The 21,336-nt window shown below is 47.5% G+C and overlaps 10 protein-coding genes across 10 annotated transcripts; 6 read left to right on the plus strand and 4 right to left on the minus strand.

Moving 5' to 3' along the window:
- Window positions 1-54: 54 nt before the first annotated feature.
- FTJAE_3621 (uncharacterized protein) lies at window positions 55-576 on the plus strand (the record flags this gene model as incomplete). Its single annotated transcript, XM_037349939.1, has 3 exons — window positions 55-160; window positions 220-478; window positions 537-576. The coding sequence occupies 3 exons, from the start codon at window positions 55-57 to the stop codon at window positions 574-576; spliced, it is 405 nt and encodes a 134-aa protein (XP_037209284.1).
- A 436-nt stretch (window positions 577-1,012) lies between these two features.
- On the minus strand, window positions 1,013-1,573 carry FTJAE_3622 (cupin domain protein; the record flags this gene model as incomplete). The annotated part of the gene is made up of 2 exons (XM_037349940.1): window positions 1,013-1,162; window positions 1,208-1,573. 2 exons carry the CDS (start codon window positions 1,571-1,573, stop codon window positions 1,013-1,015), a joined length of 516 nt encoding a protein of 171 aa, XP_037209285.1.
- Window positions 1,574-2,458: 885 nt separating this feature from the next.
- On the minus strand, window positions 2,459-4,194 carry FTJAE_3623 (uncharacterized protein; the record flags this gene model as incomplete). The annotated part of the gene is made up of 5 exons (XM_037349941.1): window positions 2,459-2,766; window positions 2,823-2,944; window positions 3,007-3,123; window positions 3,176-3,983; window positions 4,044-4,194. The coding sequence occupies 5 exons, from the start codon at window positions 4,192-4,194 to the stop codon at window positions 2,459-2,461; spliced, it is 1,506 nt and encodes a 501-aa protein (XP_037209286.1).
- Window positions 4,195-4,590: 396 nt separating this feature from the next.
- Window positions 4,591-5,573, plus strand: FTJAE_3624 (dioxygenase; the record flags this gene model as incomplete). The annotated part of the gene is made up of 3 exons (XM_037349942.1): window positions 4,591-4,618; window positions 4,674-4,804; window positions 4,854-5,573. The coding sequence occupies 3 exons, from the start codon at window positions 4,591-4,593 to the stop codon at window positions 5,571-5,573; spliced, it is 879 nt and encodes a 292-aa protein (XP_037209287.1).
- Window positions 5,574-6,808: 1,235 nt separating this feature from the next.
- On the plus strand, window positions 6,809-8,804 carry FTJAE_3625 (acyl esterase; the record flags this gene model as incomplete). Its single annotated transcript, XM_037349943.1, has 5 exons — window positions 6,809-6,978; window positions 7,086-7,465; window positions 7,520-7,755; window positions 7,810-8,204; window positions 8,258-8,804. 5 exons carry the CDS (start codon window positions 6,809-6,811, stop codon window positions 8,802-8,804), a joined length of 1,728 nt encoding a protein of 575 aa, XP_037209288.1.
- Window positions 8,805-9,622: 818 nt separating this feature from the next.
- FTJAE_3626 (benzoate 4-monooxygenase cytochrome P450) lies at window positions 9,623-11,034 on the plus strand (the record flags this gene model as incomplete). Its single annotated transcript, XM_037349944.1, has 4 exons — window positions 9,623-10,006; window positions 10,058-10,677; window positions 10,732-10,808; window positions 10,865-11,034. The coding sequence occupies 4 exons, from the start codon at window positions 9,623-9,625 to the stop codon at window positions 11,032-11,034; spliced, it is 1,251 nt and encodes a 416-aa protein (XP_037209289.1).
- Window positions 11,035-13,653: 2,619 nt separating this feature from the next.
- On the plus strand, window positions 13,654-16,002 carry FTJAE_3627 (Streptomycin 3 adenylyltransferase; the record flags this gene model as incomplete). Its single annotated transcript, XM_037349945.1, has 5 exons — window positions 13,654-13,807; window positions 13,866-14,117; window positions 14,165-14,479; window positions 15,120-15,182; window positions 15,233-16,002. The coding sequence occupies 5 exons, from the start codon at window positions 13,654-13,656 to the stop codon at window positions 16,000-16,002; spliced, it is 1,554 nt and encodes a 517-aa protein (XP_037209290.1).
- A 55-nt stretch (window positions 16,003-16,057) lies between these two features.
- Window positions 16,058-16,978, minus strand: FTJAE_3628 (alcohol dehydrogenase Bli-4; the record flags this gene model as incomplete). Its single annotated transcript, XM_037349946.1, has 1 exon — window positions 16,058-16,978. One exon carries the CDS (start codon window positions 16,976-16,978, stop codon window positions 16,058-16,060), a length of 921 nt encoding a protein of 306 aa, XP_037209291.1.
- An 864-nt stretch (window positions 16,979-17,842) lies between these two features.
- On the plus strand, window positions 17,843-19,217 carry FTJAE_3629 (transcriptional regulatory moc3; the record flags this gene model as incomplete). The annotated part of the gene is made up of 2 exons (XM_037349947.1): window positions 17,843-18,398; window positions 18,457-19,217. 2 exons carry the CDS (start codon window positions 17,843-17,845, stop codon window positions 19,215-19,217), a joined length of 1,317 nt encoding a protein of 438 aa, XP_037209292.1.
- Window positions 19,218-19,297: 80 nt separating this feature from the next.
- On the minus strand, window positions 19,298-20,365 carry FTJAE_3630 (uncharacterized protein; the record flags this gene model as incomplete). Its single annotated transcript, XM_037349949.1, has 1 exon — window positions 19,298-20,365. One exon carries the CDS (start codon window positions 20,363-20,365, stop codon window positions 19,298-19,300), a length of 1,068 nt encoding a protein of 355 aa, XP_037209293.1.
- Window positions 20,366-21,336: the final 971 nt, after the last annotated feature.

The following is a 21,336-nucleotide window of genomic DNA, read 5'->3' on the forward strand; positions in this document are numbered from 1 at the left end:
ATTGCATCCTGTTTTATACTCAAACTTTAGTTCATTGCTACCAAGACTCACAAGATGGTTACCCACGAGCACGTCCGAAACATCTTCGCGGGCCCAAGCAAGGGTGATATGGCCAGCTTCTGGCCCCACGTTGAGCCTAACGTCGACTGGACAGTAAAGGGTACAGTCCACCTCCCAACGACGGTTTCTTTTGGTTCACTCTAGCTCACTACACTACAGGCGCCCACTGCAAGGTCTCTGGCCGCTACAAATCCATTGAGGAGTTCCAACAGGGGACAAGAGCTTTGTCGTCAACTTGGGCAGGTCCCCTTCATCTTGTCGTTCAGAACATTATCATCGAAGGCAACCAAGCTGCGGTGGAGCTCAAGGCAGTTAATACCCAGACTAAGAGCGGAGATCCCTTTCCAAACGAGTACACCTGGGTGCTGGGATTCAATGATAACGGCAAGATCGCAACTGTGAGGGCATACATGGACACGTAAGTTGATACTGAGCTTGACCTTGCGACAGAAAGATGCTAATTAGGCATTCGTTAGTGACCTTGTTACTCGCGTGATTGAAAAGAATCCTCAGTAGACGATAGATATTTTCCACATCACTAGCTAGAAAATAAGATTCCTGCTATTTCACATATATTCTCACGAGATTCAAAACGATAAGTAATACGTAATTCAGACTCTTATATACCGTATGATTTCACCATGAACCTGCAATAATTCGACAATATGGACAAAAAGTAGACTTTGGTCGGTTCATCTTAGTATGATACCGCGAGATACAATATAGCAATCATTTTTAGACTTCAAGAATCTCTAATTGCATTTTTAAACACTTTGTCAAGCAATCAAGTTCCTTGTGATAAGTAGAGAAATCACTGAGTATAGAACTCGCAGCAGCCACTGTAATGTTTATTTCAGTCTTGATCTTAGAAGTGTTATGGGCCAGATGATGTATATATGCGATTATGATCTGTGGTAGCCTTCCATCGCCAGCTAAGTACATGCTTTGTATCTCATGATATCTTCGGGAGATATTTCTCAGGCACGCCAGTCTCTGACACGTCGACGCCATTGACAGTCTTTTCTGACGGTAACAGCACAAAGATGAGACGAGCTGACTTGTCCGTCAAGTTGTTCCACTGATGTAAGGTCTTGCCAATTGACTACGTTAGCATCATCTCAAATAAACTCTTAGGTGCATCACTTACTGCCTGTTGCACGATGATGTCGCCTGCACGAACAATAGTCTTGGAACCATCTGCCAAGACCATCTCCAGCTCGCCCTCAAACACAATTCCATAGTCAAGCGATGCTGTCCTATGATTGTGACCTGAGGAATTTGGCGGAAAGTCGACAACTCGAACAAGTGAGCCGGGCGTATAGATTACTGGATCGGTGCCGACAGGATCTTTGTCAACCAGCTCAGCCGGGTACTTGTCATTTCTCCAGATGGTGACCGCGTTGCTTCCAAAGCCCGAGGTAAGTTTCAGCTCTTCATCTGATAAGATTGCAGAGTTCTGGCCCTTGTGGTGGGTGACTACTCTTCTCAGAGAACTGCCAGCGTTGAGACCCATAGCGTCTGGATCTGATGTTTTGTGAATAGTGCTTGGATCTTGCTTGTACTCCATAAAAGGCTTATAAAAGGCCAAATCGCGAACTCTCTCGGGTTAAAGGCGTAGCGTTGTGATCTGGTAACATCAAGCAAGTCCTGGTGACCGGCTCGCCCACGCGGCCCCACCATCTCAGATCCGTAACGAGGTACTCCTCGGGGGTCAAGAAAACAGCGAACCTAAATGTGGGGTGCCGAAATAAACTCATTAAAAGATATCCTAAGCTAAGACTATATTACCTAAGTCTTTTTATTATCTAGGATCGAGGTTCTGTATTTTCTTTCCTCCCCTAGGTACTGTATTGTCTCCTTGTGAAGTACGGATACTGTTGGAATCTTTTACCGGGAAACATTTGAACAATAAGTCAGACACAACAATTTGCACTCATGAGACTTAGAGTCAATAGTCACTTGGAGGTTTTGTGGTAATTGATGCGAAAAATTACTGTGTCTAGCTTTTGCACTTCATCATCCAGCTTCCAAGCTTTTTCTACAGTACGGCTATGTGGGGCTGCTAAAGTTGTGCTTATTCCGTGGCGGAAGTTTCCGTCAGCGGATGAAATCTCCAATTTGTCTGGCAAGATATCTAGGGAGTAGACTGCTCACCCTAGAGTAGCCTGGTTTAGTTTTACCCTTACATACCCACGAAACCCAGAAGGCAAGAAAAGTCTTATCTATTATGTAGAGCACCAGCTAATAATTCAAAAATATATATACATTTTTTTTTTCTCTTTATTCCATGATGATGAGTTTGTTGTTGAGTAGTCTACGACCCGCGAGGCATGAAATATAATTGGAAGTTCCACCACATGAACCTGACGAGCCGCAGGGACCCAGCTGACTTATTGAATCAAGACCGCTTGACAAAGTGTAGAATACCTCGATAAATACCAAATCCCGTACCCGAAACCGCGATTAGTGATAGAGCCAGTCCGACCAACAGGCCTCGCTCGAAGTAACTCAGTCTTCCGCCTTTTGGCTGTTTGATCTTACCCAGCTGCAAACGATGGGACAAGAGAGACCAAGTAGACTCCTTTTCTCCGTTGACGGAATCAAACTGATGAACCGAGTCTTGCAAGATTGGTTTGTTGACAGAAAAGTCTTCTCTGCGGTACAGCAAACGACTCTCGATGAATGGTGTTGAAGGAGCAATAGTGGCTGTATAAACCAGGAATTAGCGAGCGCGCTTGCATCAGGCTCATCTCAGATCTTACCCAGTGACCACTGAGGGATGGCATTGATGAACACCTGAAGTGTGTTCGTGAACATAGCGACGTAGGAAGAAGCCTGAGAGGATGCAAAAATGTACGTTGACTGCGAGGGGTTGTTTGCGTTACTGATACCGACATGTTAGCTCATAATCTCAGGTACCTAATCTAGATTACTCCCGAGACTTACATCTTGCCGAGAATATCGATTCCATGGTCCAAACTTCGCGTTGAGACTAGTAGAAGGCCGTTATCGCTGCCTGCAAGCAATTCCACAGCCCTTTGGATGTGTTCAGCTATAATCGCGCTGACAAGAAATTAGTTATAAATCAGATGTTAAAGTCTCACGAAAAACATACTCGGAAGTATCCAATGCGATGATGGCAGGCAAATGGCCGGATACATGTTTCGGCAGGTTGCGTTTCGAGGTCGGGAATGCTGATGTTAAAAGCTCATGGAAACCCTGAGCTTCGTCTCCGCTGTCGCCAAACGACAGGGATGCATCTGCACTGGAATCCGCACGTATGAGCCTATAAAGCTGCGCAATGTGTATTTCATCAACGAAAACGAGACGTGGCGTTCGCAAAGGATTATAGCGAGGTGCTGCCGGACCAGATGATATAAGGTGACTCGCGACAGCTCCGAGATCTTGGACAGAGCGATCAACAAACGCAGCGGGAATTCCTGAAGGTGGCGAAAGCACTCTGATCAGTGGATTCGTCTTGTAAAGAGACGTGAAGAGGTCGTCACGCAGGGACAAGTTCTGGAGGGCAGCAGCGCCAAAGTGCTGTTTACCGAGCTCTCGACGGATATCGGCCGAGTCACTCTCCGTTATGACAAAGGCTTCGACGTCCAAACTTTCGGTAATCAGGGTGCGAAGCTCGGCATTGAGCTTGTCACACGCTGATGTGGCCAATACGATTGCGGAGCTTCCGGCTGCTATAGCTGCAGCGAGCGGTGCAATTACGCTGAGAAATGGCGAGTAGGGAGCGGGATCAATTAGAACGGGACCCAGAGCAAACAAGTTGCTAGATGAATTGCCCCCCTTCTTGATTTGCTTCTCCTTGGCCAATGTACTCGGAAAGTCTAGGTCGTCGTAGAGATGTTTGATCGAATCGAGGGCCAATTGGACTTCATCAGCGGCGCTCGCTTTCGAGGTTTGGAGATCTGTGGTAAATTTGTTAGTCCACCAACACCAACCACAAAGTATGTAATAGAAGCGCTCACCATCGCATATGGCCTTTATCAGATTCGTAGATGAGCTTTTGATATTGGTATGTAGCAAAGCAAGCTCTTTTTGTCGCTGTAGTACATTCTCAAGTCGTCCCTCCACCCAGGCTGCGGTAACGGCGCGATATTGGTCCAATGCTGAGACCATCGTTACTGCGCTTATCCGCTTCTTGTCGATAGGGTTTGTGACGTCTCAATTGGCAGCTGGTCGAGTGAAGTCCAACATAAAAGTAAACACATTTGATCTACGCGACTGAACGTGTTGCGTTTCGGTAGAATCATGACCGACACTTCCGACCCTCGATGCAGGGTTTCGGCTCGGCTCCACACGGACCTGGACGGGAGAGTCGTATTGCGATACGCGCTATCACATATTCCGAACCTCTCTCTGCAGACCTTTCATGTGATAACAAAGGCACGGGAGTCTCGGTGATTTGACCAATAAGAAATAAACTTCGATACCTTCAGATAAGTCCCAAGCGACCGCGACATGTTGGTTTGCAATCGACACCGAAGAAACACAGCAAGCATCTTCACAGTCAACATGGGTAGCTTACCAGCACAGAAAAAGAGTAAGTCATGTTTGAATGTCAGAAAACGTGTCATGGAGCTGACGGCACGCACAAGAGCCGACTCCGGTCTTTCTATTTGCTCATGGATCTACCATGATGCTTGGAGAAGAGTCAGAGCCAGCTAGAATTTGGGAAAACATTGGCAATGAGTGTCTGCGGCGTGGAGTCAAGCGAATTGTCATGATGGTTTGTACAGCAAACTTTTCGACTTTAAGAGAGAGCTAATAACTGTTAGGGTGCTCACTGGGACTCCCCCTACGACACCGTCAGAGTAAGCATGAACCCTGACGCGAAGAAAGATCCCGTGGGCAGCGTTACGGAAGCTCGATACATGCCATACAAAATGGTAGCAGACCTTGAAGGAGGGCAACGCGTCATCGACATGCTGCGAGCCGCTGGCATCAATGCCCAAGCCGATCCCAAGTTTGAATGGGTCCACGATACCTTCCTGATCGTCATCCGCATGTTTCCTCATTGCATCCCACTCCCTACAACAATCGTCTCAATGAACGCACGATACGACCCGCACCTACACACAAAGATCGGAGCTGCTCTACGGCCATTACGATACGAGGATACACTTATAATAGGCAGCGGTGGATCAGTGCATAACCTGTATCGAAACCATTGGTATCAGATGCTTACGTATCGAGACAACTTTGCACAGCCTGTTCCGCCTGGAGATTTTGCTCTTGAGTTCAGGCAGGCATTGGAAGATGCTGTTACGCAGAACACGGGACCTAATCTACGGAGAGCTGTTACTCGATTGATGAAACATCCGCGGTATAAGGAAGCTCATGGAACGGATGATCATTATATGGCTACCCTGTTTGCTGCTGGAGCGGCTGGTCATCATGAGGATCAGGGGCCGAATAAGTTTTTGGGAGAGTGCTGGGAGCTTGTGAATATGTGTAATAGTCAGTATCAGCTTGGCGACTGGGATGAGTCTATGTAGAAAAATGGTACTGCAGATAGATCAATAACGAGAACAGCATTGATTACACAAACTACTGGGTGTATACCTCGTGGACTTAGGTCATGGTTTACATCGTGATATTGCGCAGAGTGTTAGAATCTATAGTCTTCCCAAGTAGACTGTGAAGCGATGTTTTCGAAAATACCGAGTGAAACGTGTGATGTAAGCATTAGTTGTCAAGTCTATCACGTAAGAATAACACTATTTTTGCAAAAATCCATTGTAAATACGGTCATGACTCCCCCATCAATCCCAGCGTTGGTCGTGGTATAGTCATGACGTCTACCACTCTCCTCCGACCTTTGACAGACCGATATCAGTTAGCCTTCCAGCGCTGTTCCTCCACGCCTGTGCCCAAACCTAAGAGAGAGAGAAAAAAAAGAATCAATATCTCCATTGACAAGAATATCTATGCGAATCTAACACTTACCGACATAAGCCAGCATCCTCTGACCATAATGCCACCAACGACCGTAAACAAGAGCATCTGCCGTCTCTCATTGAGGTCAAGATGTTGATTGATAGGTCGATAATCAGGAACTCGCCGAAAAGTGTCGGTCCACCACCCTGGGTTCGATACCGGATATGGCACGGTGGGATGAGGAGCTAAAGAAGAGTCGAATTCACTTGGTTGAGCTTCTCGTGGAATTCCCGCGACAATCACGATATTGCGATCGCCACTCTGCTGGTCAATCGTTGATGAAAATTGGTGAGAAGAGTGATGGATCTTGTATTCTTGCAAGGTATTTTCTAAGGAGGTATCGGGTTGGAGCCGCACATGGCTGCCACGGGCGTTGGTCGTGGATGTTTGGGTAGTAGACATTGGGTTGGTGCTGGATGTGACAATACTGATGTTTACAATTTGCTAATAAGAAGCGCGTTGGAGAGCCAACTAAATCATTACCGGCAACGGCGCTAATACTTTCTCCGAGACCCGAGATCCCGATTCCGGTATGGGGTCTTTAGTTAGGGTTCTTGTTCTCATTGTAGATTGTTCAGGAGTTGTCGGCTCGGGACCACATCACCCATGCTAGAATTCGGATTTGAGTGTCTCCAGTATCACGCAAGCGAGAGCCTATTGATGGAATAGACAGTAACTCGGAAGTTTAGACGTATTAAAGGTGCAATAATTAACAAATGCACACAAATGGATGCGTATGAATGAGGCTGGTCACATGAGCCATCCACATCGAATCGCCTAAAGATCAGTAACTATGCCTGAAAACAAGTACCTCACAATCGACAAGGATAGCTTTCCTTATACTTTTATCAAGAATGTTGACATCCCACTCAAGACGTATGAGAAGGGTCTTCTTCGAGCAAATGTCTTTCTTCCCAAGGATGCGGCTCCCTTTGGTGACAAGACATACCCTGTTATCGCTACGTACGGCCCGTGTACGCTGAACCCCCATCAAACCTTATGCGCGCCTTATCTAATTGCTAATATGATGCAAAAGACGGGAAGGATGTCCGCTATGAGATATTCTACAGGAAAAGCTGGGAACAGCTAAACCCTGACATGAAGTCCACGCATTCAGCTTGGGAGACACCTGATCCTGCTTTTTGGACAAGCAAGGGCTACATCGTTTTGAGGGTTGACGAAAGAGGGGCTGGTCAAAGTCCTGGCTTCCTTGATACTATGTCTCGAGGTACAAGTGAAGCTTTCTTCGACGTCATTGAGTGGGCTGCCGAGCAAGAATGGTCTTCAGGTAAGGTCGGCCTTCTTGGAATCAGCTACTACGCTGGTACTCAATGGAGAGTCGCTGCGAGAAAGCCGAAGGGGTTAGCTGCCATTATCCCATGGGAGGGCATGAGTGACTACTACAGGGACAGAGTAAGACATGGAGGCATTCTCTCGGACAGGTTCATTGGTAAGCTATAAATGGAAGTTCAACTCTTCAAGATTACTGATGGTTTCATTCTAGATTTCTGGTGGAACAATGGAGTTAGTCCATGCCAGTACGGCAAACCAGGCCGCAGCGCCAGAAGCTGGGGCGAGGATACTCTTGAAGGTGACCTTGACGAGGAGACCTTACTCAAGAATCGTCGAGACCAGACAGTAGACACTGCTGTGCACAGGTTTCGTGACGAGGATTATTATCGTACTCGAGACTTTGATGTCGAGGCCATCGAGGTTCCTCTTCTCAGTGTCGCCAATTGGGTAAGTAGAACAGTTCTTACAAGAACCGAAACATAATACTGACATGGCATGAAGGGAGGCATCCTTCTTCACCTCCGAGGAAACGTCCTCGGTTGGATTCGTGCGAGCTCCAAGTACAAGTTTCTCCACTTCATTATCGGGAGACACGACTTGCCCTTTTACTACCCCGAGTCGGCTGAGCTACAGCTGTCTTTCTTCAACTCTTTTCTAAAAGGTGATGATAAGGATGGCTGGAAATCTGGAAAGCAACCACGGGTTCATCTTACTTTGCGAAAGGGTGAAGCTGGTGTTGATGACCCTGAGCGCGAACGAGGTTTCCCCAGCAGAGACGAGGCGGATTGGCCACTGCCTGGAACTAACTACACGAGGTTCTACCTGACTTCTGACAATTCATTGAGCACCACACCATCATCCTTAGTCAACACAATCGAGTATGATGCTCTGAATGGGTAAGTGATGTTGTCTGAGCATATCGAGAAGTCTAGTGCTAATACGCCCACAGCGAGCCCATCCGATTTGCATACAAGACCTCTTCTACTCTAGAGATCACCGGCCATATCGTAGCTCATTTAACTGTAGCTGCAAGCCGAAAGTCCGCTGACGCTATTCCTCCATCAGATATCGATCTGTTCATCACCCTTCGCAAGATCAACGCCGGGGGTGAAGAGGTCTTCTACACTGGCACAATGGGCGACCCGGTTCCCATCGTGAAGGGTTGGCAGCGAGTTTCCCTTCGCAAAGTAGATGAGAGCAACAGCTTACACAAGGAATATTTGCCTTACCGCAATTACTACTCATCTGACGTGCAGTCAGTTGAGGAGAATCACAAGTATGAGGTGGATGTTGAGGTCTGGCCTACGAATGTGGTGCTTGAGCCTGAAGAGACCTTGGTGCTGGAGATTGCTGGTCACGACACTCAAGGCGTTGGGAAATTCTCTCATGAACATCCGGATGATCGGAATTCTAACATCTTTGATGGAAAGAACATTATCACTGTGGGCGGAAAGGCTAGCTGGATTACACTTCCTGTTATTGATGTTCGGAGATAGATGAGCTACTGGAAGTCAAGGCGGCTGGTTCAAGTAGAGAAATAGATTATGCCAAAGTCACATCTTACAGCTTAGAAACATGTTAATATGAAGTCTCCTGATGCTTTGTTCACCACTTAACTATGTCAGATTCGTACTTGTCCCATTTACCTCATAGCACTTTACGCCCAATAGACTGACATTTAAACCCCGACCTATAAAGAGCGACTGGCTTTGGAGATCCTGTTCTATGTCATATCGCCGTCGGAATTTGAAGCGGCTGTTACCCCACAAGAAGCCGAATTTCTAATACGCTCCGAGTGGTGGTACCGGGTGTTTTGGTGGAATCCTCCCCAAGCCTGCGCGGGGAGTTACAAGAGGGTTAAAAGGCCTAAGAGTCGGTTGAGGTTGGTTAGATCTTCTATTCTAAGATCCAGACCGTGGTTCATAACCTCTCTTAACTCTTACACATTGCTTCTCGTGCGCGTCAACATTGCATAAGACTCGACAATCACGATGCTATCGCATTCACTGACCGGCTGTTGCCTTGCTACATGTATAGCGTTAATACTTTATTATGTGAGCGCGCTTCGACAATTAAAATTGTCCGATGTATCAGTTTTACCGTGCTGACCCGTAACAGGCTGTCGCGAAAGTCAAGACTGCTTTATACGGTCCATTGTCTAAGATACCTGGGCCTACTATAGGACGCTGGACGAACCTCGTCGTCAAATATCACACCCTATCCGGTCGGCGCATGCAGTATATACATTCGCTCTTCACTCAATATGGTGAGGAACGCCTCCATTGCTCATACATTTCCCAATAGCTAATAAGACATGCATCGAGGCCCTGTCGTGCGCATCAGCCCAACAGACATTGGGATCAATGATCCCGATTCTGTCAAAGTCATACAAAAGGTATCCGGTGGCTTCAAAAAGTCTGCTTGGTATGACAAGACTGGTCCTGGGATGCTCGGAATGAGAGACCGCGAAAAGCACGCTCGCCGTCGCCGGTTACTTGCGCACCCCTTGAGCAACTCGTCTCTGCCCGCTTTCGAGCCTTTGATCCGTGCAAAAGTAGACTTGGCGATGAGTCAGATGGAGAAAGAGTATCGAAGCTTGGGATACACTGACTGCCATAAGTGGTTCAGCTTCATGGCGACTGACATTATTGGTGATTTGACATTTGGTAGTTCTTTCAGAATGCTTGAGCAAGGCAGAGTATGTCCAAAGTCTTTCCGACATTACCCCTTACTGATACACGTCCTTTAGCGCAGCCAATATGTCGAAGACCTCCAGGCCGTAATGCCAACAGTCCACAAAAGGATCGAGCTCTCTCCATTCTTTGACCTGATGTTCTTGCTCCCATTGCCGCAAGTTAAGAAATTCTCAGAGAGGTTTCGACGAATTCTCAAATATGGAGAAGAATCGATCCGTCGTCTACAATTAGCTCAGCTGGCAGGCTCGCTCGACACCCCGATATTCTTCGACAAGATCATGAATCCAAAGAACAAAGAGAATGCCTTGACAGAACTTGAGATGCAGCAAGAGGCAGCGGAACTCATGATCACAGGAACCGATACTACTTCAAATACTCTGACATATCTCGTCTGGTCGGTTTTGCAGAATCCTGGAATACGGACACGACTCGAGGAAGAAGTATCGGCTCTTGCTTCAGACTTCAGAGATGCTGACCTGGTAAAACTACCATACCTGAATGCAGTGGTAAAGGAATCTTTGAGATTGTATGGGGCTGCATCTGGGGCGCATCAGAGGGACGTTCCGGAAGGCGGCTGGGAAGCTTGTGGTTACATGATCCCTGACAGAGCAACTGTTTTCACCCAAGCATTCTCCTTACATCGACTACCCGAAGTCTTTCAAGACCCGCATAGGTAAAGACTAACTTCAAGAGTGCCGAAAGGAAGATTGCTGACCTGGTTCTCAAGGTTTGACCCAGATCGCTGGCTTAACCCAACTGCCGAGATGCAAGATGCATACATTCCGTTTGGAGGAGGACCTCGAAGTAAGATACCCTCCCTACATTCGCATTCAGCTTATTGAGTTTTTGACATGGGGCAGTCTGCATCGGCATTCACCTCGCTTACATGGAGCTTCGCGTCACTACAGCAGCTTTCTTTCGCCAGTTTCGGGGAGCTCAGGTTCATGTATCAATGACCACTGACGACATGGAGTTGGAGAATTACACATTGATTGCTCCAAAGTCTCACAAGTGTCTCATTGCGCTGTGATAACTTGATCAATACTCTGACCGCATTGATTGATACCGTGGAGAATCCCTGCTAGGTTTTGGTAATACTCGAATAGCTAAAGAACAGTGACAAATACGAGAATCACTGAATGTTTTCATTTGCATTACTTGACTCATTCTCGTTGCTGTGAGACTGTTCTAGCTTGCACGTCCATTGTAATTTGCTTGAAAGGTCAAAGCTTTCGAGGAGGCTGAGCAAAGGCTGAGCCTGGCTCGTTATCGGATACATCATTGATTGGTGGGGATGAGATGAGTCCCGTATATTAAGCTCTGCAGTGTAAGCCCGGCATAACTTGACTTTAACCATAAATTCAATCCAGTAAAGGCCGGCGCTCTCAGTCAAATATGTCAGCTATTCATTCTCCGACGAACTGATACGGTCTGAAACGAATTCCTCTGCAAATGATCCTTTGCAATGAAGCGATTGGGCTACCGCAAGTCCCGCACGGGATGCCTAAGATGCAAGGAGAGAAGAGTCAAGGTTTGACACAAGCCCGTCTAATAAATTTACCAGGCCGTTGGACTTGGTAGATCACTGTCTGGAGGTCATGGCTGATATTTGCTTAGTGTGACGAGAAACGACCTTGCTCGGCATGTGTCAGACACGAAGTCCCCTGCAGCCTTAGTAGCTCGCCTCCCAGTGCTGGTACAGCAGAGCATTCTTTCATCCGTCCTTCAACATCTAAACCTAGGTCCAAGCATGCTCAGGTAAGCCATATCTCTAATCATTCCTAACCCTGTATGAATTAACCGAATATTTGTTACTAGCGCTCCGTCAAACAAGCTCACTCGAGCCTTGGTAGTCCTGGCTCTGCACAACATAGAAGTCCGTCCACAGAGCACTGTTTTGAAGTCAGCTTGTCTCCAGTAGGAGAGAACGGGCATGGTACCCACCATGACCATAATGATACATTTTCCCTTTTTGCAACACTTTTTTCGAACCTCAGACTTAGCGAAAAAGCCAACTGGGTCTCCGACATGGAGCTGATGCACCACTACACTAGCATGACCTATGCTACACTCTCAAATGACCGTGGCGCACAGAAGGTCTTACAGCAAGATTTGCCACGTCTAGGCTTTCAGCACAAATTCCTCTTACATCAACTACTGGCCTTCTCTGGTTATCATCTCGCATACCTGAACCAAGACAAACGCCACGCGTTCTTTTCGCAAGCATCTCAGCATCAGAACTGCGCGATAGAGGGTTTAACGGAAGTCCTGGCAGGCATTCATGGCTCCGAACACTGCCATGCGTTATACGCAGCTTCTATCATACTGATAACTTGCTCATTTGCCACGTGCCTGAGCTACGATAGATTCGATGGCACCTCGGACCCTGTGGACAACATCATTGGTGTCTTTAGCCTCATTAAAGGAATGAACATGATCCGGCTTGAATCGGGTGGTGAAATTAGTACGGGGCCACTTGCAACCTTCCTCGGTCGGATGCAGTGCGGAGGGTCCAGTGACAAAGACTTAGGTCTGAGGATCATCCATGCTCACATCAAGAAGTTGAGTATTATATTGGGACGAAACACACTTCTCAGGAGTGATGCTGTTCACGACCCATTCGGAATTAACCGTGCAATAGTGTCACTTTCCAATTCTATTGAGACAAGCATCTCTAGTTCTTCACCCACGTCAACTGCTTCATTGCGAGCGTCTTTCTCCTGGCCTATCCTCCTTGGAACGGAATACATCGCTTCGCTTCGCCAACGTCACCCGTCAGCCTTGGTTGTCCTGGCCTTCTGCTGCACAGTGTTACAAACGGCTGAAGCAAGTTGTTGGGCGTTGGAAGGTTGGGCAGAGTCTTTGATGAAGTATGTTTGCAATTCTTTGGAGGGTAATCAGTGGGAAACATTGATTGAATGGCCAAAAAGAATGGTGTTGGATCTCAATCAGGATGTGGCTGTGAAAAGCTGATCGAATCACCTTTTTCATATGTAATACCCTGCGCCTTTGGTCTAGATGCGTGTTTTTCATCTAGAACACTTCATAGAATACTCAAGACAGAGCCGGGTGGATCTCAGCTATATCGATAGACCCAGCTCATGACTTAGATGTACCTAACTGTAGTGGAGGGAAGATACGAGCTCCATAGCGGGACCTACATTGGATTCCACTTGTGATCTGTTAAGCCGACCTCTGATTTGTCATAGTGATATGGGCTCCGATGGGGCTGTGTAGAGCCTTATCCTCAATAGCGTTCAACGATTTTTAGCATCCCTGATCTGTCAAATTGAACAAAGTCCGATAACGAGATGCTCCATCCTTGCGGCATATTACTCTTTCCCCTGTCATAGCAGGTCACTGCCCAGGGGAGGTAAGGGACATAAAAAGACAGAAACTTTATTCCATTCCACGAGGTCATTAAGCTTATCTTAAAATTATGTTAGTGCAACAGGGCGACGTCAGTCACGCTGGTTCTCGCTTCACCATAAGATTGGTCAGGCAATATCAAAGCAAAAGATGTCTTTATATAAAAATGGATATCCAAGACTGGAGAACCCAGCATTACTATTCATTACAACTAATCTAGCAATCTATACGCATCAATCTTAGAAAAGCCGAGACGCATTTAAATCACCCAATTCTCAAAATGGCAGAAGGCAATACCCGCTATCATTACGACCCGTCCATGGCGGCGGCTGTCATTTTCATCGTTGCATTCTCCCTCTCAGGTATCTACCATAAATACCAGGTCATACGGCTCAGATCATGGTATTTCATCCCATTCGTTGTCGGTTCTATTGGTACAATTTCACTCCCCCAACGGCCAATCAGCAATCGGCTAATGATTTAATGCCACAGTTGAGATCATTGGATACACAGGCAGAGCCATCAACGCTTCCGAGCCCTCAGGCAAATGGACAGATGGACCATACATCATCCAAGCTCTATTCCTCCTACTCGGTCCTCCTTTCTACGCCCCCTCCATCTACATGGTCCTCGGACGCCTTATTAGACTCCTCAGGGCCGATAGGTTCTCCCTAGTCAGGTTAAACTGGCTGACCAAGATCTTTCTCTTTGGAGATATTGCTTCTATTGCTGCTCAGGGAATGGGTAGGTAACACACTGGAGTTGTGTCGATCATTTGCTAACCAGCCCAGGTGGCGGCATGCTTGCGGGGGCTGACAGCAAGTCGGCAAAGGATAGAGGCCAGATGATAATTATCATTGGCCTCTTTATCCAACTTGTCTTCTTCGGCATGTTCATTATTGTTACAGTCATTTTCCACCACCGAATCCACAAGATGCCAACGGTCGCTAGCCTGAAGATGCAAGCACCCTGGAAGAGGCTTCTCATAGTACTCTATATCTCCAGCGGCCTTATTATGATTCGTTCTATCTTTCGAGTTATTGAATACATCATGGGTGAGGACGGCGAACTTATGGCCAAGGAGGCTTACATCTATATATTTGACGGTACTTTGATGCTGCTTGTTTCCCTACTATTCAATTTCTTTCATCCCTCTGCTACCATCAGCAAAGAGAATATGGAGCAGTATGACAATTTGGATTCGGAAGCCCAGCTTGGGGACTTGAACTGAGCAATGACTTGTAAGCTACACTATAGGGATATTTTTCGTCATTGTTCAAAGGTCGAAATTCATCTTGCAACTTTCACAGAAAAGCTGCCTATACTGAGGAATATCCAGGATCTGCAGAGTTTAGGGGACATGGAGTAACCAGTAGCGATTCTATTTTGCTTCCAGAAGTTATGCAGGTTTCTGTGAATACTCATAAACATCAGAAGCATAGTCAGCAACTGGACAATATTTTAGAATTTTGCAAGCTTTAGACGCTGTTCACCTTTCTGAGTTCTCTTTTTAGCTTATAAATGTTTTCTGTCACTCTGATTCACAAGGTACCTCAGTTACCTCCCTGGCGACTTAGGACACTGGGCAGTGATGATGTTTGCCTCAGGCCTGTATCCTTGATCCCCGCATTTGTGGGACGTATCTGTCCTCCCTCTCTCACTCTGACTCTGATTTCTTTCAATAGTCATCTCTCATATCACAGTATTGCTTTGTCGCATACTGGAGTCGCTTAAAAGTCCTGCTAGCTGTCTATGAACACCCGACCGGTTACAAGCGCATCAATACTACTCCCTTCCCCACCAAACACTGTATGCATCTTTTGAATGACGTACAAAGTTGGTCATGTTAACGAACATAGGTGCAATGGAGGGCGACCTACCAAAAGAAGTACAAGATTATCTTAGCAAACTCGTCAAGCGTCTCACCGACCATCTGAAAGACCAACTCGTCGGCGTGTACCTTTTCGGCTCCGCTAGCTATGACGCCTATCAACCCGGCCTCAGCGACCTCGACGTGCAGGCGATCGTCAAAGGTCCACTGAACACCAATGAAAAGGAACCCATCATATCTCGTTTGACCCAGGCTACTTTGCCGTGTCCCGCCACTAAACTTGAGTTCGTGGTGTATGCCCAAGGCTCAGTGAAACCTGCCAACCGCCACCCCACCTTCGAACTCAATCTCAACACCGGACCTCACCAATCCGACCATATTAGCCTCGACCCCGCAAACGAATCAAGCCACTGGTTCCTGCTCGACATCGCCATGGGTCGCCAACTTGGCCGCTGCTTGTATGGCGCTGATCTCACTGAGGCTTTTGGGGCCATTCCTCGTCGCTGGGTTCTTGAAGGGATGGCAGACTCACTCTCATGGCACCAAGAAAATGAGGCGAGCTCGACAAACAGCGTGCTTAACGCTTGCCGAAGCTGGCGATACATTGCCACGGGAGAGTTTTGTTCAAAGTTGGAGGGGGCTAATTGGGCCTTGAAGCAAGACAATTGTCCCACCATTGTCCGACGCGCTGTTGAGGGTCGTAAAACGGGGGATAAACTTGATGCTGGTCAAGTAATGGAACTCTATGACATAGTCGTCAATGCTAATCTTGACAAGCTTGAGACAGCAGACAATTGAACATAGGATCACGAGTTGGCCGTTTATTTTAAGAGATCATAGCAAAAGACGTCAACTAAATGTACGACTCCAGCTCCTTCTCAGTCCAATCCCATAGCTTCTTTGCCAAGGCTTTGTCATTGGACGACTGACTCCCTTCTCCCGATACACCAACAGGAACATAATACTCCCCGCTCTGAACTCCTTTTGCTGTAGCCGCCCACAATTGAGACTTGGCCCCTTCTTCTACACTGACACCAATGAGTGGAACAACGACCTTCTGGAATACATTGATCATCCAGCTCCCATCATTTGACTTTTGCAAGTCTGTCTTCACGGTGCCAGGATGGATCAACGCTACAGTAAGCTCAGGGTGGTGCTCAGCTAGTTCTCTGATGAAGAGGAGATTCGCGAGTTTACTTTGTCCATAGCGATCATTGGTTGACATTGCGGTGGCAGTAGACTTGAGAGTGTCGAATTGAATGCCGCCTGAGGGGCCGAACTTGTGAGCAACCGAGCTTGCGCTCACGACTCGTACGTCACTTCTGGGAGATGACGAGGCAGTGCGGATCAAGAGTGGCAGAAGTATCTTAGTCAGTAGGGCATGGCCCATGTGGTTTGTGCCAAACTGCACTTCATACCCCTCCGTGGTCTGGCCAGGGGGGCATGCCATGATACCAGCATTAAGCATAAGAATATCGAGGCGTGAGACGGGACTAAGAAAAGCTTCGGCGGCTGTTTTGACGGAGGCAAAGGATGCTAGATCCAGTTCTAGGAACCGAACTTGAACCGCAGGGCTTAGTTGTTTAATCTCGGCAATGGCGGAATCGGCTTTTTTGGCACTGCGAGCAGCTATCCAAAGCTCCGAAGGCTGGTGCTTCGATAGAGCTAATGCGGATTGCTTGCCAAGACCAACATTACCGCCTGTGATGAGGATGACTTTGCCCTCAAGAGAGGGGATGTCTCTATCGGGATCGAAGGCACTGCCATGTCCCATGATGAAGGAGTTAGGTATCAACGTGTGAAGAGGGAGGGATGAGAGCTGTTGCAAGGAAGAAGGAGTAGCGATGTTGAAGAGGAAAGTAGATTTGTTCTGACGTTTCCCCATAGGCATTCCTCGGCTCTTATAGAAATATGAGAGTCACGCCCTTGACACCTGCGTGTAGTGAAATTGCGGAGTCGAGTTCATGACAACCGACAACACCGCCACTAAAGCAAAGCTTTTTAGGTGGTTGACGATGCCTTTTTCAAGGACGTTCAAGCTGTCTACCCAATTGTGTCAATGGATACGCGAATGGACCAATGATGCCAGCTTCCAGTCAGGTCAACATTGCTAACCTGATCCGGTTCGACTGAGCATGTCCCGCCAAGGTGGAGTCAGTACCTCTGCCAATCATACAGAGTAATAGCCGAACTGGCCAACCATTTGTTTCTTCGACACATGCGGGGCGCTCACCGTGCACTACACTCGGTAGTTGTTCGTGGAACGGAGTTTGCGCACTTCCATCTCATCACTATCACTCGACGTCAACGCGTCACCTCATTCATCAGAGTTGCCATTCAACATGGCATCTGATAGGACCAAGGCAGTCATGAAAGGCATGGATTCTAACAGGACTTCTAGGGGAGACAAGAAATCTACAAGGTCGAAGTCGGGCTGTCGGACTTGCAAGTAAGTTGAGCAGACGTGACCCAGTGCCGGCAGCTAATCTCTTCTGCTGGTAGAATTCGACGCATTAAAAGTGACGAGGGGCGTCCTTCATGTCTACGCTGCTCTAGTACAGGCTGCATATGTGACGGATACGGTGTCTGGGGTTCGAGACATCCACTTCCCTCCACAACCAGAAGTCCCTCTTTGGACATGAGTATCTCATGCTCAGTCTCCCGAAACCAAAATACACAGTCATGCTTCGACTGGTTCGTAACCCGGGCAAGAAAAAAGATCCCTGGCACATTTGCGTCTGACTTCTGGGATACGCTCGTTCTCCAGGTCAGCATCCAGGAGCAGGCAGTTCTATACTCGCTAGTCGCATTAGCCTCAGCCCATAAATCCAGAATGCTCTCGCTGACTGGCATACCTGAGAACGAGAACTATACGTTGCAGCACTACAACGCGGCCATTTGTCATCTCCAACACCACCTGGCCAGCGGAAGTAAGGAATCAATCCGAATCGTGGCCATCTCATGCCTCATCTTCATCTGCCTTGAGTTCATGCGTAGTAACATCGAGACAGGCACCATTCACCTCCAGAACGGACTGAACTTACTGCCTCTACTCCAGCCGCAGTCCTGCGAGAACGGCGCACTTGTGCTAAAGGCTCATAACGAGTCGTTAGAAGATGTTGTCACTGAGGCATTCCTCCGCTTGTTCGTATATTCAGCACAGCTCCACCGATTCTCCCGGGATGTGTTCCATTGTAACTCGTGACTACGCAGTCGGCGATCAAAGCCGATCCTTTCCTACAATAGCTGTAGCAAGGCAGCACCTCGATGAACTGTTCAATAGAATACACCGACTTGAAGCAGATGCTCGCCAGCTACAGGCTCTTTCCCGTCCAGTCACGACCGCAATGTTGCAAAAGCAGCAACGCATCCAAACAGACCTCGACTGCTGGCTCAGTCTCTTCAATAACTCTTTTGCTGGTATTGCGAATCGTGATCTAGAGGAGTCGCTACCCCTTACACTTCTCCGGATTCATCATACCATGGCATATATAATGGCTGGGACCAGTCTCGCCCCGAGAAATGAACTCGCCTACGACCAGTTCAAGTCAAGTTTCGACTCCATTATCAGCCTTTCTGATCATATCCTGGAGGCTGCAGCGTCCATCATGGCTGCAGATATCATACATGGGGTCTGCACTGAGCAATTTAGCTTCAGCGCGGATATGGGCATAATATTGCCTCTATATTACACAATCCTGAAATGTCGCTGCCCTATCACTCGGCGACGTGCTCTGAAGCTGCTTCTTCCTGTGTCACACCAGGAGGGAATATGGAACGGGCCCTTGTCTGCAGCAATTGCTCGCGGGGTCATTCAAATCGAGGAGGACGGATACTACAGGTGCTACCCCATTGAAGACCTGGCTCTTCAAAAGTCAGTGATTACCCCTATACCGATCTTACTCGAGTCACATAGAATCAGCGATGTGTTCATAGAACCACTTGAGAGCTCTACAGGAGGCATTATCTGGAGTTATCATAGAACACAGGAGAACGGACAATTGTCAGTATAGGAGGAAAGTGTCAAGGCATTCAAATAAATTATAAATAGTGAGGCGCTTTAATCAGAGAGCCCAAGTAGTCTCTACCTCCTCTACATCGGGTCCGCTATCTCCACTACGTGACCTACTTCACGATAGATTTTTCTGACCTTTCGCCAGCGACTTGACTCAGACCTCACGTGCTTGAGTTGAGGAAATGACCCTCTAACCATAGCCTCGAGTAAACCGTTGAAGCCATATTTAAGGGGTGTTTCTTGAAAATGCGGTAGGGTCCAGTCAATCACCGTAAAGGACGCGATCTGATCAGGCAAGAGATTGACAAGAGAGTCCCGATCTCTTGTCGAATCACCATGAGGCGTGGGATAGATCAGATTTGCGGTGATGAACAGACGTTTCAAATTGATAAACTTCTTCAGAGATCGTATCGTGGACCCGGTAAGACGGGCTTCAACCCCATAGTCAAGGATGAGATGTTGGAGAGTCGTGCAGAAGTTGTCAAGATAGCGGAATGAGGGACGGGGTATATCGACTTTGCTCCTGACGTTGAATGCCTGGAAATGAATAAACCGCAGAGGCTGGGAGTAGGAAGTGAGAATCTTCTCTAGACCACGGGTGTCCAGTCTATAAGGGGGTGCATCTTCAAGTTTGAAATCCTCTGGTGACATGAGATATCCTATCGATGGCAAAATCGGCGTCCTTGAAAGGCAGTCAATAGAGCGTCGGCCCCAGGGTCCAACCATCATATCTTCCAGATCTGGTACCACATCCATGATTACGTGGGGGAGGTGAGTTGCCGCCAGTAGCCTAAGCTTTATCCTGTCGATGCCAAACACTCTCAAACCGGATGGCGGAAGAAACACATTAATGTTTTCACCGTCAGCTATGAGAGTAGTCAGATTAGGTAGTAAAGCAAGGAGCATAATCAGGATCTCTGCGCAGGCAACTCCCGAAAGATGCCAGTTGTAGGAGCGCTGATCATTGGTTTTATCCCCAAATAGGAATGTGTGCAACGCTTTGTGATGTTTCAGCTCAAGAGGATCGTCGCTTCTCCCACGCCAGACGTGATTCAGGTCGACACCCAGAACTTCAAGTCCCTGCTGGTAGCCCTTCCGGGCCCAGGCGAGATCCAGATCGTCTGCGAAGTCTGCATTCCAGGCCATAACTTTGACTACCCTAGCCAAGTCTGGTCGCGACGTAACGGTTTGAAGGAAGGGCTCTAGGCGCCTCTCACGGTGCTCGAATTTAGGGAATTCGTGATACAAGACAGATTGGGCGACATCCCGGAGCCGACGCGACACACGGCTCAGAGCACAAAGGTCTTGGGACAGTTTAGCCGGGACTGAAGTGATATTGAAATCTGAGGCAGTTTCATATGTCCATGGTCTCTTTGGGTGAGCAATAAGAGTGTCGCCCCGACAGTGGCGACAGAACTGGGCACAAATAGATTGTAGAACCTCGGTTGGAAGGCTTTAAAGTGAAGAAGTTTGTTTCATGGTGTTAAGCGTATCGATTGCCATTCTGTCTGAGTGGGTATAAGCTGTTTCGCAAAACAATTTCTGGATATCTAATGTCATGTATTTATACCTTCGCCAAGCCCGGACAAAATGTTATTCCACCATGATCTTCATTTCTCAGGAGTTGTTGCAATCGTACCGCTGATGCAATAACTGGTCATGTTGCTGGTGCCCAAGGCCAAAAGCAATATAGTGATGTAATTAAGTTTCAGGTGATGATCCTTAAACTGTTTGTGTAACACGCGTGGCAATGTTCTAGTACTGAGGTTCTTGCCAGCTCAAAGGCCGACATTGAGGTATGATAACATTTTTATAAAGTAGCTCTTATCTTTGTTATTTCCTATTTAATGATGACATCTATGAGAATAGGGGGACTAGTACTAAAGGAGTACTATTTTGAAATTGCAGTAATTTAAAAAATCAGGGGACAATTTAAGAAGCAATTGTTATTGGACGGCGAACTTGCTAGCTGATGTGACGAATCATATTCACAAGTGCCTACCGTCAGCCTCACTTTCAAATCCCTGGTCTTGCCCCGCCCTTGCCACTGACTCGTTGTTCTCCTTTGTGATAACTTATCTCCCTCTAACTCATTCCTGAACTTGACTGCGATCTCG

The sequence above is a fragment of the Fusarium tjaetaba genome (assembly GCF_013396195.1).
Source record: "Fusarium tjaetaba strain NRRL 66243 chromosome Unknown NRRL66243_c0000069, whole genome shotgun sequence".
In the NCBI taxonomy this organism is placed as follows: Eukaryota; Fungi; Ascomycota; class Sordariomycetes; order Hypocreales; family Nectriaceae; genus Fusarium; species Fusarium tjaetaba.